This window comes from Conger conger, chromosome 1 (genome assembly GCF_963514075.1).
Source record: "Conger conger chromosome 1, fConCon1.1, whole genome shotgun sequence".
NCBI lineage: Eukaryota > Metazoa > Chordata > Actinopteri > Anguilliformes > Congridae > Conger > Conger conger.
This window is the reverse complement of record NC_083760.1, coordinates 82558569-82577440: the sequence shown is the minus strand read 5'-3', so window position 1 is coordinate 82577440 and position 18872 is coordinate 82558569. Positions and strand designations below refer to the sequence as shown.

The 18872-nt window shown below is 46.7% G+C and overlaps 1 protein-coding gene across 1 annotated transcript in view; it reads right to left on the bottom strand.

The window, feature by feature from the left end:
* The window catches only part of LOC133136468 (IgGFc-binding protein-like), a 29637-nt gene extending 14002 nt beyond the window's left edge, over window positions 1-15635 (bottom strand). The window contains exons 1-13 of the mRNA XM_061254020.1: window positions 15631-15635; window positions 15349-15399; window positions 10079-11407; window positions 7781-8034; window positions 7187-7456; window positions 6622-6931; window positions 5754-6352; window positions 4953-5520; window positions 4261-4526; window positions 3121-3459; window positions 2082-2655; window positions 1216-1415; window positions 641-782 (exon numbers count right to left, since the gene is read on the bottom strand). Coding sequence (XP_061110004.1) covers window positions 641-782; window positions 1216-1415; window positions 2082-2655; window positions 3121-3459; window positions 4261-4526; window positions 4953-5520; window positions 5754-6352; window positions 6622-6931; window positions 7187-7456; window positions 7781-8034; window positions 10079-11407; window positions 15349-15397 — 4900 coding nt within the window. The 5' untranslated portion in view covers window positions 15398-15399; window positions 15631-15635. The remainder of the gene's footprint in view (window positions 1-640; window positions 783-1215; window positions 1416-2081; window positions 2656-3120; window positions 3460-4260; window positions 4527-4952; window positions 5521-5753; window positions 6353-6621; window positions 6932-7186; window positions 7457-7780; window positions 8035-10078; window positions 11408-15348; window positions 15400-15630) is intronic.
* Between the last annotated feature and the right edge of the window lie 3237 nt (window positions 15636-18872).

Here is an 18872-nt window from a genome sequence, read left to right as displayed (position 1 = left end):
GATACAATCGCTAAAGGGCTCTTTACGAGATGTTTAAAAGTCTAGCAGAGAATCCAATCACTAAGTGCCTTAATGCTCAATGTTAATAAACAAAACACACTAAAACCAAACACAAAAACAAATAAAAATGCATCATAGGGTAAATAATATGGCTCACTACAGCAGTAATACAGGAAAACCCTCTCTAAATTTGTGAGTATTTCAGAATGCATATAATTGTGATTAATTTTGTAAAGATGAGTGCATTCAACAGGGCCAAAACTTCATTAAAATAGCTCATGCACATGCCTAGACAGGTTTTCCCTCCACTAGAAACACAGCGCTTCTTCAGTTTCAAAACTTTCATTTTCATTGAAGTTGCGGTTAGACCTCAATAGAACATTCCCCATTTGTGTATCTAATGTCCTTAAAGTCACTGAATTTTGTAGAAATATTTCATTCATACAGATAAATATTGACAGACACTTTTCATGTTATGCTCCTTGCTGAAGAGTGCCACAGCAGTACGACCACATAGGACTTGCACCTGCAACCTCCAATGCACGCCCATGACTGTGAGTGCTGAACTGTTAATGTGATGCAGGGTCAGGACGTATGGACGTATGGATGTATGACGGAGTGTACGAGCAGGGGATCTTGCCTGTATTGAAGCATGCCTTCACCCCCTTCCTGACCAGACACTTGGTTCCGCTGGGGCAGGTGTGAGCCTGGCAGGTCAGACCTTTAAGGGCGTCGCACGTGCACTTCTGCTTGCAGTCGTCGTCGTACACCACCTCCCCTGCCTGAGTCAACCCGCACAAGAACAACAGTGATCACATGACTCACACACCCTGGATCCACAATGCCACAGGCTCTATAGCAATGGTCCTCACCACTGGTCCTGGAAAGCCACAGGGAGTGCTGGTTTTTGTTTTTGCTCTTGCCTTAATATCAGCAACCAATTCAGACCCAAGAAACCAGGTGAGGTGAGTTAACTGTGTAATTGACGGCTTTAATTGATCAATTAAGTGCTGAGTAAGAACAAAAGCCAGCACACCCTGCGGCTCTCCAGAACCAGGAGTGATGTCCACTGCTCTATAAACACTCACCGTGTCCCTGGTGGTCTAGAGAGGCTCCCTAGCAAAAACCCAGCCAGACACAGGCTTAACCCTTTAAGACCTGAGATCACAAATGAAAAGAAGATTCTGACGCTGATGTATCAGGACTGATACCCACCTTGTAGCTGCGTCCGTTGTCATAGCAGCCGCACTGGTCCTCCTGGATACAGCTCTCGCCGTTGAACAGGTAGCCAGCGTCACACTCACAGCCTTCGGTGCAGGTGCTGGGGCACTGCGCGACCTCCGCCAGGCCGGGGCAGGCGTTGGCACAGGTGTCCGCACACACCTCGTGGTGGCTGTGAGGTGGGCAGGACATTGCTGCAGGGGGAGAACGTGGAGACACTCAGAGAGTCCACAGGCTGAACGTGGAGACACTCAGAGAGTCCACAGGCTGAACGTGGAGACACTCAGAGAGTCCACAGGCTGAACGTGAATCACGCTTTCTAGCGTTACAGGGAAATCCTTCTCCAGAGAGAACGAATCAACCTAAAATTCATCCATCATCATCATCATCATCATCATCATCTTAACCCGCTTATCCTGAACAGGGTTGCAGGGGGGCTGGAGCCTATCCCAGCATACATTGGGCGAAAGGCAGGAATACACCCTGGACAGGTTGCCAGTCCATCGCAGGGCACACACACCATTACCTGCATGTCTTTTGACTGTGGGAGGAAACTGGAGTACGTGGAGGGAACCCAAGCGAACACGGGGAGAATATGCAACTCCACACAGACAGGTCCCGGCCAACCGGGATTCAAACCCAGGACCTCCTTGCTGTGAGGAGGCAGTGCTACTCACTCTACCATCCGTGCCGCCCAACTTCATTCATTGTTTTTTTAATTTCTTTGCTTGAGCTTACATTATAGGTTTCAGTTACGAGACTACATTAATGCATATGATGAACCATTAAAGGAATATGCAGGTGAGACAGCATTCAGACAGACAGCTCAGAATGCTGGGCTCAGGCGCGGTCACGCTTACGGCAGAAGGACGGGCTCCTCCAGCTCTTGACGTCGACGCCGGCGATGTGGCAGTTGAGCGCGTAGGACGCGGCGCTGTCGCACAGCACCTTGCGGTCGCCGTTGGACGTGCAGATGTCGAAGATGCAGTCAGCGTAGTAGGGTTTGGGGTCCAGCTTGGCGTGGCAGGCGGCGAAGGGCCCCTTGGGATCGCTGAGGATGCCGCAGTAGCTGGGCTTCTGGAAGATGGCCTTCTGCTTGGGGTTGCACGTGGGGCACTTGTTGCCAGAGCAGCCGTCGTCGCAGACCACCCCTGGGATGGCCACCTTCCACGCAGCCCCGAAGGCGTTGACGTCCATGCTGAGCCTTCCATTGGGTAGGCGGTACTCGTCATTCTTGTTTCCGTTGAAGTTGCCGCACAGGCCACAGGTCTTCCCACGGTAGTTGCCCGGGACGGTGACGGTGACATGGTACACGAGGTCGTAGGTCACGACGAGGCCAAATCTGGTCTTCAGGGTGTAGTGTTTGCCCTCCTGGTAGACTACCACCTTCCCGTCATTCAGATTCAGCGGTAGATTGTTCAACACACCATTGACCTGGTTTGGGTGGGAGGGGATTGTAACTGTTAAGTACAGTACAATTTGATTTCTCCTGAATTAATTCACAGCTGTCGGTCTGTATTATCAAATGTCACTGCAGCTGAGCTGGTCAATTTTTCTACCTGGATTCTTGTTTCTGACAGGGGCAGCTGCCAAATTGCACTTGGAACTTAAGACTTAATGAATTATAATGAAATACAGCACAAGTACAATACAAAAAACAACATCAAGCAAATTAGGTGTTTTGGGAGATGGGCTTTCAAGTTCATCCAAGGCATGTAAAATAACCTAAAACTAGAGTATGTAATGAAAAGAAGAGGCCCTTCAGCCCATCAAAATGTAATCTAGTCACACAATTAGATCAGCTTAAATCCATTTATTTAAAAATAATATGAAAACATGGAAATAACTCAGAAGCCAAGACCCTGCGCAAGGCAGTCCAAGGGCTGCTCTCTCCCTCACCAGAACGCCCGGAGTGTTCTCCCGCATGATCAGCGTGTAGCCGTAGACCTCAACGGCCACCAGCTCAGTGACGGACACCCTCTTCCACCAGGCCGGCGTCCACCTCTCGTTCTGCACCTGCACGGAGAAGGCCACCAGGTGTGTTCCCTCCAGGCCGCAGCCCTTGGCCAGCGTGTAGGTGCAGGTTCCCTGGAAGTCGAAGTGACGCCCGTCGAAGGAGGTGTAGTGGGGGTCACCGGATGCCACGCAAACTCCTGAGCCCACGGGCTGGCACTTCCGCACCCCGTTCGCCACCTCACACTTCTCGTTGGGCCCGCAGGAGAACTCCTTGCACACCACCTGCCGGCGTTTACATGAAGGCGTTATCGTCCAGCGCACTCAAAAACATTTACGGGCAGAGACGGCACCAGGCTGTTGATAGTAGCAGCCATAGCATCACCTGGCGACATAAGGCTAAGTGCCGTAACAGGTGTACAATTGAGGCTGACAAGATGGTGTTTTATGTAGCAGTGAAATGGCTAGTCAAAAGGCAGAGTCTCTCTAAACTTTCTCGATCTTATTTTATTTTGTACAAACTTTACTCATAATAGTCACTATATTCTGTATTAGTTTCTGAAGCATTTTGAGTAGCTGGTAATGAAAACTGCTGAATTATCAAAGTAAATTTGATCAGGATTCAACAGTGTTTTGAATGTAAAAATCCAAGGACTTTCCAAAGACCTTCAGTGAAGCCACACACACTTTCTTTCAAGGACCTTCCTTCTGAGGACTTATTCTCACAAAGGAGTATGTTTTGTATACTCTAACCTAGGGCCGCCAAACCCTGTTTCTGGAGATCTACTGTTCTAAAGGTTTTCACTCCAACCCTAACAAACACACCTTATTCAACAGCTAGATAACTCATTGAGTTGCACTGAGGGTTGAAATGAAAAGCAACAGGACAACAGATCTCCAGGAACAGGGCTGGGCAGCCTTTAGACTATTTATTTTAGCTTTTTGCAAAACAAGAATAACATTTTGAGGTCAGGCAGTTTTGACTCATTTCAAGATTTGCTAATGCAATGGAATAATGTTTGCCTTTGTCTTCTATAGCTTCTTTAGCGGACAGTGCACACCCCCCCATCCCCCTCCGAGTCCTACCTCTCCGTCCTTCATACAGGTGCACTCCTCGTTGCACTTCCCGTTGGGGTAGAAGACATCGCCGATGCGGTAGTAGCGGTCGCCGTAGGCACAGCCGCACTGGGAGAAGGGCACGCAACGGTCTCCGCTCAGGATGAAGCCCTCATCACAGGTACAGCCCTCCTGGCACAGTGAATCGCAGCCCAGGGGTGGGGATAGGCTCTGACAGGTGGTTGGGCAGCCGGTGCTGCACACCTCATAGTGGCTGTTCGATTGGCATTTGGTAGCTGAGGGATGGGAGGAATTGCATTTTCAAAATGAAAAATGACATTTTATATGAAATGGAGAGTCCATTTTCACCAAGGTCGCCGAGGTTTGATTTGTCTAATCTGGCTAACAAGCAAGTGTTAGTCAGTATTGGGTCACACATGAATCTAAAATACTGACATCAGATGACTGGCTTAGAGCAGTCATCGGACAGTCGGAGGGTTGTGTTCGATGTGTCCCTGAGCAAGAGACCTAACCCCTGAATGCTCCTGATGAGCTGGTTGGTGCCTAGCATCGCAGCCAGTCGCTGTTGGTGAGTGAGTGTGAGCATGTGTATGAATGGGTGAATGAGAGGCATCAATTGTACAGCCCTTTGGATAAAGGTGCTGTATAAATGGCAACCATTGACAATAAAGGGGATGCGCCCCTATGGCCAGAACACTCACGGCAGAACTTTTCAGAGCGCCAGGGGTAGACCTTGGCCCCGCTCTCCTGGCAGGCCGTGGTGTAGTCGGTGATAGCCTTGCACAGCACGTCCTTCCGGCCCTTGTAGAGGCAGACGTCGTAGACGCAGTCCTCAAAGGCCCCGGCAGGGTCCACCTTGGCGTGGCAGTCGCGGAAGGGCCCCTTGGGTTCACGCAGGAGGCCGCAGAAAGCGTTGGTCTCGTACTGCCGCTTCTGTGTGATGTCGCAGTCGGGGCAGGCACCCTTGCAGCCGTGGACGCAGCCCGGGATCTCCGCCACGCGCCAGCTCCTGCCGAAATCGGTGGCGCTGGTCGTGACCTTGCCACCCTTCTCCGTCAGGTCGTCCTGTTTTCTGCCGTTGTAGTTACCGCACAGGCCGCACACGGCGTCCCTGTAGGTGCTGGGGAGGGTGACGTGGACGGCGCTGTTCCAGTCAAATGACACCTTCAGCCCAAAGTTGGTCTTGACCACTGCGTACCAGCCGCTCTTGTAGATGTACACCTTGCCATCTTCCAGGTACACGGGCAAGTGGGTGAGCTCTCCATTTACCTGCAAGGGGGGGAAAAATGATCATAAAAATTCCACACATCATTAGCCCATGGACGGTTGGCTTATGAATTAACACAAACTGAAGAGAATAAGTCATTGCTTTTTAACAGGATAATTATATTTTAAGTTAGTCAGCTTAAGAAGGTTAATGTTAGCAGCATGATATGATGCAGTATTTTTGTACGATGTGAAAGAATTTGCTTGCTCCCAAACCCCAAAGAAAAAGGACTCACCAGGACCTTCCCTCTGTTCCCTCTGCTGATGACGACGCTCAGGCCGTACACTTTGACCTCCACCAGCTTGGTGTACGATACCACCCTGCTGCCCCGGAAGTCGTTCTGCACCAGCACCTCGAAGGGCACAAGGTCAGGGTCTTTGGAGCAGACGCCCACCAGCTGGTACACGCAGGTGCCCTGGAAGTCGTAGCGACGCCCGTCGAAGGTGAGGTAGTGGGGGTCTCCGGTGGCGGAACAGGTGCTGTGGGAGACGGGGTGGCAGTCCCTAATGCCCTTCACCACCTGGCACTGCTGCCCGGCCTTGCAGCCGGTGTCCTTGCAGTGCACCTGGTTTTTGACGCGATTGCAGTAGCACCGTTTTTGGCAGGCCTTGTCGCCCCAGAAGGACTCTCCGGGCGGGACATGCCGGCCCTCGTAAGGGCAGCCGCAACTCAGCGAGGGTATGCATTTGCCCCCGCTCAGGACATAGCCGGCATCGCAGGTGCAGCTCTCCACACAGCCGGCCCGGCAATTGGAGGGGGCGGTGGGGTCCGCACAGGTGGCCGGGCAGGCGGGCCCACACAGCTCATAGTGGCTGTGTGCCGGGCACTTGGCAGCTGGGAGGGGGGGTTAACCAACAGGAACCAATCAAAACAAAAGTTTTGAACCTCCGTTGTCGGGTTGGAATTTACTGCGGCATGTCGCTTATTCATTCTACTTTCGTCCGAAGCCATCGCCAAAGCAATTAAGGCAATCAACAGTAAGCAAAAATACGCACTACAAGCATCGCAACAGAGCGAACCGCAACAGGAAAGGCTAAGCTACAACACAGAAGGATGATATAGAGGTCCCACAAATAAACATTTCGACAAACGTAGCTACTCACGGCAATGAGCAAGCTTCCTCCAGTCGAACACTTTGATCCCGGCCGCCTGGCAGGCACTGGTGTAGCCCTCCAGAGCCTGGCACAGGAAGTGCTTCAGCCCGTCACCCATGCACACGTCGTACACGCAGTTCTCAAAGTAGATGTGCGGGTCGATGGAGGCGTGGCACAGACGGAAGGGCCCGTCCACGAGGAGCGTGATGAGGCCGCAGAAGGCCTTGCCCTCCCAGCGCTTCAGCAGGCTGTGTTCGCACTTCTTGCACTGTCCCGAGCATTCGTCTCGACAGAGCGCGTCACTGTCCAGGCCTGGAACCTGTAACGTTCAGGCCATGGGTTATCAGCACTGGATGTTCCTCAACGCTCCACTCCACCGTGAACTACAGAACACTACACAAGGCTACCGATGAGCTGGAGAAAAGCTACGGCCACAGATGGGAAGCTAATGCCAACAGGGCGACTCAACTTTGTTACTGTCCAACTGGTTAGCTAATAGCATGACAAACACATAGGCTAAGGAGTTTGTATGCGCCAATTAGAAATATGAAAAGGTACACATATAGGTACAAACCTTCCAGCTGCGGCCAAAGTCGACCGCATTGGGCGCCTGGGAGCCGCCGGGCGTGGCAAAGTCATCTTTGGAGTCGCCGTTGAAGTTGCCGCACAGGCCACACACCTTGCCGGCAAAGGTACCAGAAAGGGTGACCACCACATAAGACTCCCAGTCATACTGCACCGTCAAGCCAAAATCTGTTTCGATCACCACAGACCGGCCCCTCTGGAACAGCTTCAACTTATCGTGCTCCAGTACCACCGGGAGTCTGTAGAGGCTGTAGTCAACCTGGAGGACATTGTAAACCAGAGCAACCATTATGATCGTATAGAAACTGAATATGTAAAACCAGTATTTTAAACAGGTGGGAGAGCTCCGACCTATTATTTGGGCTCGATTCAATAATACAATGCACACACCAATTCAGGCTCAGATTAGACCATAGTAACTCATCTTGTATACAGACACAAGAACATCAGTGCTCAGCTATTATTCCTGAACTTTTTAAGGGCTGTAGCTCTTGGTTGTCCTGAAATCCAGAAACAGTGATAGTCCTTCATGCCCCCCAGCCTCTTGAATGAACGGGTCATTGCTGCAATGAGAAATATTTACCCTAACAAGTCCATTCTCGGAGCGGGCCACTGTGATGGTGATTCCGTAGACCTTAACTGTGACCAGGCCCACGTATGAGACCCGGCTGTTTCCGCGGTTCTCGTTCTTGGTCTCAACCTGGAAAGGGGGCAGGCCATCATTGGCCTGACAGTTCTTGGCAATGATGTAGGTGCAGGTGCCCATGAAATTGAATTTGCGGCCATCGAATGTGCGGTAGTGGGGGTCGCCCATCGCCCAGCAGGTGCCCGATGCACCTGGAGAGATAAAGAGGGCCAACAAGAGGAAGAGAGAGTGAGTGAGTGAGATGAGCAAGAGAGTGAGAGGGTGAAAGGGACCGGAGTTAGAGAAATAAATGAAACCTGGGTTCCTAATTGAACAGCTTGGTTCAATAAATGACATATACAGTCAGGTCCATAAATATTGGGACATCGACACAATTCTCATCTTTTTGGCTCTATACACCACCACAATGGATTTGAAATGAAACGAACAAGATGTGCTTTAACTGCAGACTTTCAGCTTTAAGAGGGTATTTACATCCAAATCAGGTGAACGGTGTAGAAATTACAACAGTTTCTATATGTGCCTCCCACTTTTTAAGGGACCAAAAGTAATGGGACAAACTAACAATCATAAATCAAACTTTCACTTTTTTATACTTTTCAAATTCTTTGCAGTCAATTACAGCCTGAAGTCTGGAACGCATAGACATCACCAGACGCTGGGTGTCTTCCTGCTTGTTCTTGGGGTTATTTTCCCTTCAGTTTTGTCTTCAGCAAGTGAAATGCATGTTCAATCGGATTCAGGTCAGGTGATTGACTTGGCTATTGCATAACATTCCACTTCTTTGCCTTAAAAAACTCTTTGGTTGCTTTCGCGGTATGCTTTGGGTCATTGTCCATCTGCACTGTGAAGCGGCGTCCAATGAGTTCTGAAGCATTTGGCTGAATATGAGCAGATAATATTGCCCACTTCAGAATTCATCCTGCTGCTTTTGTCAGCAGTCACATCATCTGTAAATACAAGGGAACCAGTTCCATTGGCAATCATACATGCCCACGCCATGAAACTACCACCACCATGCTTCATTGATGAGGTGGTATGTTTTGGATCATGAGCAGTTCCTTTCCTTCTCCATACTCTTCTCTTCCCATCATTCTGGTACAAGTTGATCTTTGTCTCATCTGTCCATATGATGTTGTTCCAGAACTGTAAAGGCTTTTTTAGATGTTTGGCAAACTCTAATCTGGTCTTCCTGTTTTTGAGGCTCACCAATGGTATTCACTCTGCTGAAGTCTTCTCTTGATTGTTGACTTTGACACAAATACACCTACCTCCTGGAGAGTGTTCTTGATCTGGCAAACTGTTGTGAAGGGGTTTTTCTTCACCAGGGAAAGAATTCTTCTGTCATCCACCACAGTTGTTTTCCGTGGTCTTCCGGGTCTTTTAGTGTTGCTGAGCTCACCGGTGCGTTCTTTCATTATAAGAATGTTCCAAACAGTTGATTTGGCCACACCTAATGTTTTTGCTATCTCTCTGATGGGTTTGTTTTGATTTTTCAGCCTAATGATGGTTTGCTTCAATGATAGTGACAGCTCTTTGGATCTCACATTGAGAGTTGACAGCAACAGATTCCAAATGCAAATAGCACACTTGAAATGAACTCTAGACCTTTTATCTGCTCCTTGTAAATGAGATAATGAGGGAATAACACACACCTGGCCATGGAACAGCTGAGCAGCCAATTGTCCCATTACTTTTGGCCCCTTAAAAAGTGGGAGGCACATATAGAAACTGTTGTAATTCCTAAACTGTTCACCTGATTTAGTAAATACCCTCAAATTAAAGCTGAACGTCTGCAGTTAAAGTATATCTTGTTAGTTTCATTTCAAATCCATTGTGGTGGTGTATAGAGCCAACAAGAGAATTGTGTCGATGTCCCAATATTTATGGACCTGACTGTAAATGCACTAGAAGAGAATAATGAGTAGGGATATGATTCCCCTCTCACTGTAAAACAGGAGTTTCCAAACTGTTTATATCTTTAAAATATGTGGATGTACTACATGTATAGTACATATTGAACATCACAACAACTGAACTGTAATAAAGCAGTAAGCCATGAGAGGTTGTGCTATATTGCTTAGGCATGAGCTGAGTGTGTGGGTGGGGTGTGGGGGCATACTTGTGAACACTCTTTTGGGGTTGCATCAGAAAAGGGTTTGGAAAAGCCTCCTCTAAAGGGAACATTTAAGGCGAGAGCTGAAGAATGGTGTTGGGGTTGCATGATGGACCTACCTGATTGGCCACATTTTGCTGGGGCTCCATACCCATTCCTCTGACTCACACCAATGCTGTAGACCCCAAAGGATGCAGTGGGGTGGGCGGCACTGTGATGGCCCACTCCAGCCTTGAAGGGTACCTCAGCCCAGGAGAACTCTGTCCCATCTATACGCTGGAATGCCACATTCCTGGGCAGGGGGGCGTTGTCAAACCTGAGCCCAGCCACGTCATCGTTGCGAACCAGGAAGATGGCCTTGTTGTCAAAGTCAGCTTGCCCGTCCAGGGTGTATGAGGAGCAGAAGCGGTCAGTGGGCAACACGGTCATGAGAAACGGGTCATACAACAGTGCACGGCTTACACGGACCCCGTTGAATAGGTAAAGGACTTGGATGCCATGGTCGGCGGTGATGAGGACACCATTGTCCTTTGTAATCTGGATCTCCTGGGCCTGACCCTTGTTCAGGCGCAGCACCTTATCCCTGCCGCCTGATTTGAGCACTACCCGTGTGGTCTGAGAAGCCTGAACATAGATACTGTCATAGCGGGTTTGGAAGTGCAGGGGTGCCACCAGAAAATTCTTGCCCCAGTTCTGGACGGGCATCAGCTGCTCATACACATGGTTGCATTTGGAGAACTTCCAGGTGCAGGTGTGGCCACTGGACACTGCTACTGGGAGAGTAGAGAGCACCCGGCTGCCCGTTAGGTCATGCTTGCCCTGGATCTTGCTGAGCTTAGAATGCTTTCTCCAGAACCAGGGCAGCAAGTGGCCAATATGGAACGGGTAGCACTTCCTGAGGTTAGTGATGCCCTGGATCTGCAGGCTCTCGTAAGGCTGCAGTACCACGCTGATCTTACTGCCGGGTTTATAGCACTTTCCCTGGAACCACACCGGAGCCTGGGGGAAGATCTGGACCGTGTTGCGCTGCTTGTGGTTGGTGATGGAGAATTCTTTGAAGGTCCCCAGGGGGGAGGAGCTGGGAGTGAAGATATAGTATTCGGTCCCCCACTCCGATACGGGGTAGACCACCGCGGTGTCAGCGGTGTACCGCTTGAAGTTTAGGGAGACCACCGTCACTTCCTGGTTGGCCTCGATCCGGACCGTTTTAGGTGACCTCTGGGTGCCGTCCATCTCCACGTTAGCAGGCAGCTGGATGACGGTGCCTTCCCCAGCGCCGAGTGTCTTCTCCTGGACGAAATGCAGCGAAGGCACGCTTACCTTCACCTTAGTGTCGGCGTGCAGGGCAGAGATCTGGATCTGGAGGCGGGCTTTCCCATAGCGTGGCAGGAAGTTCTGCATGAAGGCGGTGGCAAACTCTTTCCCGGCAGACCCAGCATGGCAGAGTGCTACAAGACACACAGAGAGAGGTTGAATGAATGCCCCCTCAGCCCCAATCAGAAGCAGATATGTTGTAAATGGGGGAAAGCACAAGGTAGAACAAAACCCATTTTAAATCTGGCTTATAAAAAGTAGCAGTAGTGCAGTGGTATCAGGCTCCTACCTCACAATCATGAATCCCTAGGTACTGACAAGCAACACCAATTTTTGTTTTATGGCATAGATATGATGGTGAGCACATAGTACTGAATTGTCCCTGTAATATTATTATGATTATTATTATTAATCTTTACAAATACAGGAAAGGGTGACTGAGCAGCAAACCCTGTTAATATTTTTTTCTGATGAGGCAAAGTAGAGCAGAAATTGTTCAGTATGTACAGGAAGACGATCAAATGTCTCTTTCAATTTCCTTTATCTTTTTCCATTCCTCACATTCTTCTGCATTAATTTGCAGAAAAATAAAAATCAAAAAGCTGTTGACCCTGCTCAAAGTAATGGAGACACGTCCGTCACGTCTTGCCTAAATACAGCAGGTTATTGAATGTGTTGCGATCACATTGGCAGGTGAAAGCATTTGACTGTCTGTGTGGCATTACAGCACTAGGGCCGCTCGCCTCAGAGTCATGTTGTTAATTAGCAAAAGCACACACTGTATGTGGGGTGCCCAACCACAGCAACGATTGCACATTAATTAAACTGCATTAACAAGCATGACCCAGCCCATTACATTACATTACATTATTGGCATTTGGCACTTATCGCTCTTATCCAGAGTGACGTATAGTTGATTAGACTAAGCAGGAGACAATCCTCCCCTGGAGCAATGCAGGGTTATGGGCCTTGCTCAAGGGTCCAACGGCTGTGCGGATCTTATTGTGGCTACACCGGGATTAGAACCGACCTTGGGTGTCCCAGTCATTTACCTTGACCACTACGCTACAGGTCGCGCCACCGCCCCTACCGACTACACAGATCACAAACATAACAAGCCATTACGTGTACCGCATTGCCCCCTACTAGTCCATGCCAATCACAGCAAAGAATCTCATTTTGAACTTTTTTATTTCTTTATTTCTTTATTTTTAAGAAAATGCCTGTGTGCTATGCATCAATTATGGACTCTATCTGTTCTCACTAATATGGAGAAATCCAAAAAGTCCTACAGTAACTTGCAAAGTAGTGCCACCAGCAGCTTTAAGAGCAATAAATCTCAATGTCTATGTGCCATAAGTGCTTAGTGTAATCCATGTTCTACCACATGCACATCTCTGATAGAGAGCAAGTGGAATAAACACTTTGTGACAAATGTTTTGCATGCAATGTCAGAACTTGTCATTATTACATTTGTCAAAAATGAATAATTATAGTTAAGACAGACAGAACAGAGGTGAGTCAAGACACACAAATATTGTAGATTGAAACTGAGAAGTCAAATCATTCCTTTAAAATAAGTTCTGTACAAGCATAAAGAAATAATTTATTCATCAGCACTCCTGAAATAAGCCCCCTGCCTCAAATTCAATCGGACGGTGGGATTTGCAATGGGATTTTAATCAATATGTTTGATTGTACCACTACATTAGTCGCACAAATAGATTTTCAATTATTTCTGTGCTGTACTACGGATAAAGGATAATGGTTCTGGCACAACAGCAGTTTAATATCAATAGCAGTCAATGACTACGCGGTCCCAAATCTCAGTTTAAATACCGCTGGAGTACTCTCAGTCAGCCGTCCGCGTGTTATTTAAAGAGCTCCAGTTCATAGGACGAGGACGCGAGAGGGATCGACAAATTGACATGGTGGCGAACTGTAGTTTCCATCCATCCATCCATTATCTTAACCCGCTTATCCTGAACAGGGTCGCAGGGGGGCTGGAGCCTATCCCAGCATACATTGGGCGAAAGGCAGGAATACACCCTGGACAGGTCGCCAGTCCATCGCAGGGCACACACTATTCACTCACACACTCATACCCACGGGCAATTTAGACTCTCCAATCAGCCTAACCTGCATGTCTTTGGACTGTGGGAGGAAACCGGAGTACCCGGAGGAAACCCACGCAGACACGGGGAGAACATGCAAACTCCACACAGAGAGACCCCGGCCGACGGGAATTCGAACCCAGGACCCCTTGCTGTGAGGCAGCAGTGCTACCCACTGCACCATCCGTGCCGCCGCGAACTGTAGTTTGCGTAACCGAATTCAATATTCAAGTTTTTTGTATTGCAGAGTTCTTAACTGCATCTCATTCTCGTCTAGTTTAGTTGCAGGAGAGATGTCTACAATTCATTTTTTATGCCCCAGCAAATCAATGCCCTTTAAGTTTAAGATGCAAAATAAACCATATGAAAAGGATAAAATATACGATGAAATCAATGTTCACGTGAGATGGCAGTGACAGAATCTTTTCCGAACGCATCCGTGGAAATGGATGTGGGATCCCTTGCTGCTCTGTGGCTGTACCTCCGCACAGACAACTTTGTGAGACTAATGTTTAATAGCATATTCATTAATAACAGAATTTATAATAAATAATCATTAATAACATAGAAATTCAGATAAAAATGCGTTTCGTCAAAATAAATGCAAATAGTTTGTGATTTCAGACATTTAACCATTTTTTATTTTGTTTTATCATTTCCCCATTTTTTATCCTAATGAATGTGGAATGTGCTGTATTGATCCTGCCCTGTGTGGCAGTGGCTGCTATCGATCGGGGAGGGCACAGACACGCGTGTGCTCCGCTCCCAGGTATGTGAAGCTGGCCGGGTTTTTTTTTTCTTTTTTACCAAACTGCGTTTAATGAGAGGGGCTGGCCGCGTTTCGGAGATGCCCGTCCTGGCATGGGTCTACAGTGCTAATGCGGCGGCTTCTTGCAAATAAATTGTAACATTCCGGCGTGGTCAATATTCATCCGCATTATCAAACAAATCTATTTAATTTACTCTGTAGCCCGCGCTGCTGCCTGCACCAGACTGAAAAGACCCATGAAGGCCCCTCCACAAGGAGACCGTGAATCAGGCTTTAGTGGGAAGAGAACACTTCATATGCAGCTTAACTGATTTACTGGATTGACAACGCTGACTGCCGCCTGATCGGGCAGAGAGGGTCACTGGTGTGCAATGAGAGTGGATCATCCCAACCAACTGAAACCCTCCCATGCCTGGACTACACTTAAGCCAATTGCACCAGAACCAGGATTTCAAAAAAAGATACTTAAGTTATTCTATCTAAAAAATAAGTGAACAGATACTGTATGTAAGATATAATTTCACCTGAATCATTGTCTGGTACAATGTTATTTGCTCAAAATGTTCAACAATGTTCTGTTTTTTGTTGATTATAGCAGATTGCAAGCCACTCTCAATTGGCTGATATTCAATGATTTTAATGGTGTGTATTAAAATTTCATGAGATTTTCACTCTCCTCTGATCGGCAATAATGCACTTGTGGCCAAACGTGTTCATAAATTTCCTTGGCATGTTTTCAGGGCATAATATTTCCAAATGAATAAAACTACACTTATGAGCGAGTTCAATATTGGCCGAGAATAGAAAATTACCATAGAAAAAATCTGAAACACTTTTCGGTAACCATGACAACACAAACTTAGAAGACATGAGAAAATATTACCTTCTTTCCAGAAAAGTTTTGAAAGAAATTATTATGAATGCTTCCATTATGCGTTTCCCCTGCTGCCTTTAATGAAATTATTTGTTTTATCGCAATCTAAATTTCCCCCACTGCTCACGGACTGTTAGAGTACCAACCCATTTCAATAATGAAATAGGCTCATTTGTCAATGAAATAGTCAAGTCCAGCAAAGAGCTTATAGGGTAAAGTGGGCCTTATGCAAGTTTACTAGCACTAGTATTAAACAATAAGAATTTACAGGATTACCCAGTAGACTGCTGCCATTTAAAACATGTATATTTCACTTACCACATGACAGCAGAACCAGAAAACAGGGCAGTAACAATCTGGTCCCCATGGCTGAAACACATGAACAACGTGTTAATGTCCCTGTCCATCATCAATTATTACCAAGAGACAGACCATTTAAGAACACTTATAACCCTAGTCCAGTAACATTAAGTCACACATGATCTGACAAAAATTTGTTCAACATTATTCTTGCGTAAAGGTATAGCAATTCCTGCAAATCAATGGCAGAGATGCACGCAATCAGACAAACAGCAGCAGCTGAAGTGAATCCATACTCACTTGAAGAGGGCCCACTGATATGACAGGACACCTTGGGTGCCATCCTTAAATACACTTCTAATCTTGCCCTGGCATCCAGTCAGAACACGCAAACACCACCTCCAAATGATGATTGTAAGCCCTGTGAACAAACTACCTTTTGACACATTCCTAATCTCAATCACAACACACGCACACCCATATACAAACAAACACACGGCACGCAAACACACCACACACAAACACACACGCAAACACACACCACACGCACAGGTGAATGGCACCAAGGCAGAAACACATTTTCTATTTGAACTTGAGATCGAGCTTGAGATCGAGCAAACACACAAGCAAATATGAGCAACACATGAGCAATGTCAAATACACCTCTATTCAACGTGGAATTAAGAAGCTTCCCTTTGAGTTCAGACCAATTAGCAACTGCATTTCTGCTCTAGGGGCAAAGCATTATACAACTACAGATACTCGATAAAATGTCTAATATTATGTTGCTCTGGTTATAAGTACTTCCTGGCTCACTTACTTCAAATAGGTATATACAAAAGGGGTAATTAACAGGGTCCAAGTAGCATGTGGAAATTATGAGTTAAGCAGTGAAGACACATGCAGCACTTCCAAAACCCATGCATTGACAACCAACTGGCGGATGACGGGTATATTTTTTAGATATAGGCAGTATTCTTTCAATTCCTGAGCACATGTTGGGGGGGAGATTAAGAACAGAGAGTGTGTGCCCTAGGGGTGAGGGGGGTCTCTGTGCCCTAGGGCGGGTGGGGTCTGGGCCCTAAGGTGGGGTAGGAGGGTCTCTGTGTCCTAAGGGTGGTGGGGTCTTTGTCCTAGGGTGGGGTAGAGGGTCTCTGTGCTTACTACTTCTACTGCTGTAGCCTGTCCAAAAGTTGTTTTTTAAATCAGCCACAGATCAGCCCCCATTAGACATGGTAAAATACAGTCAGTGAGCAATTTAATAGGTATTTATTAGACCTACTTTTTAGATTCATTGGTTTTCTGCATTCCTTCTCCTCGGACATCTCTCATTAACAAGGCGTTTCTGTCTGCAGAACTGGTGCTGACTGTATTTTTTTTGTTTGTTTTCTGCACCATTCTTTGCAAACTCTCGAGACTAGTGAGTGTAAAAATCCCTGGAGATCAGCAGTTTCTGAGATACTCAAACCACCCTGTCTGCCACCAATAATCATTCCTCAGTCACTTAAATCACATTAGTCCTCCATTCTGATGGTCATACAGAAGCCATTTACAGACACCACAAACCCTGGGCATGGAAGCAGACACACTGAGCTGTCCGTTCCTCCCCTTTATTCAACAACAACAATTATCTCCCCCATGTTATGCATACATGTTTACCTGCAAGGCCTTCAGCACTGCATACAAAACTATTTACGAATGTTAAACATTTGCACTTGCCAAGTCAGGCCTACATAACAGGCCTACATCATGAATCATATACTGAAGATGACGTTAACGCCATGTTACCTTCTGGGGGAATAATACAAATATTAAATAAATAATAAATAATAGGATTCTCGCTTGGATCCATAATACAAATACTTGTTACGTTTCCAGTACGTTACAATTCCGTATTTGACGGAAAATGAGATTAAAAAAAACAATGATTGCGGAGTAGGCTACCACCACAGCATGAACCACTGTATCATGTACCCAGCGCACCTAACCTGAGATAAGTAGCCTATTCTGCCAGTTAATTCAGTCTTGTCCCCAATTTCTGTGGTTTCATTTAGGCCTATGTACGCCGCCTTTCCAGCCTCCAAAAATTTGATTTAAAAAAAATGCTCCCCACAGTGTCAGCACTCGCAAATAAGGGGTGTACAGAAGCGGCGCTTGATCCGTTCCCCACACGGATTGGCAAGGCCGCGATAAGCACCAGAGCACAGGTAATACCGAGCAAACTGCGGGATTAGCTATGTGGCTATAAAGGCCATTATTGTCACTCAATTTGTTCGCCGCGTGGTTTCCACATCATAGCCGCATGACAGCTGAACATCTACTTTCCAACCCATTTTGTCCGCTTTAATATCCAGTGCAGAAGAACAGGGCATTTCAGAGAGGTTATGGTGTTTGGATCCCTTATGCTCGGTCATAGAGGGAACCAATTAAAAAAACTTTTTGGGTGGGATGGGTACTGGTGTTATTGGTTAACCCTTTGAAGAGAAGTATTTCTGGAATGTTTTTTTTCTTTTTTCTATTCTAAGTCAGTGTTAGAGACCTCCATACTTTCAATTACCAGTAGTGATTCAAGTTAATATGTGATTCTAATCTCACACCTTAAAGGGTTAAGGATTAGCTGATTCATGGGATAGACTATACTTATTTGCATTTAAGGTAGATGTAATTGCGTAATTCATTGGGATATTTGTTTAATGTTGGTTCAATACATTTGGCAAATATGTAACATTTATATGCAATGGAGCATGCATCACTGCTTACTTCTCGGGAACCATTTTGGGCGTTTTCATTTACGTCTCACCGAAAAGGACGGGTCACACACAAATCCCAGTATTCCCCGGAATGCACAGTGATGCCCTGAGCAAACGAATGTGATAACCAGACAAGGTTATGTTCCGACTGAGTTCAAATGCTATCAGAAATAGGTCCCAAAATCAGTAATTCCTGCTGCAGCCCAGTAGCCCAACACACAATAGAATTGATCACTGATTGTAAAGAAACCACAAGATTTGCAAAGGCCTCCAGGAATGGAGTATAACACCCTTATGAACGAATGAACGAAACTAAATGAAATGGTAAACCATCTCCATGGCCTAACGGTGTTGGGTAGATTACTTTGGAAGTGTAATATGGTACTGATTACATGACTTAAAATGTAATTAATAAAGTGTAATCGAAAAGATTACGTTAAGTAGTTATGTAGGGCGGCCTGTAGCGTAGTGGTTAAGGTAAATGACTGGGACACACAAGGTCGGTGGTTCTAATCCCAGTGTAGCCACAATAAGATCCGCACAGCCGTTGGGCCCTTGAGCAAGGCCCTTAACCCTGAATTGCTCCAGGGGAGGATTGTCTCCTGCTTAGTCTAGTCAACTGTACGTTGCTCTGGATAAGAGCGTCTGCTAAATGCCAGTAATGTAATGTAATGTAAAAGTAATTTCATCACTTCTGGACTGGACAAGTAATCTTTGGATTACTTTGTGATATAGATACAGTGAGCATTTTATTAGGTATTGATTAGATTTATTTATTACACTTAAATGTGC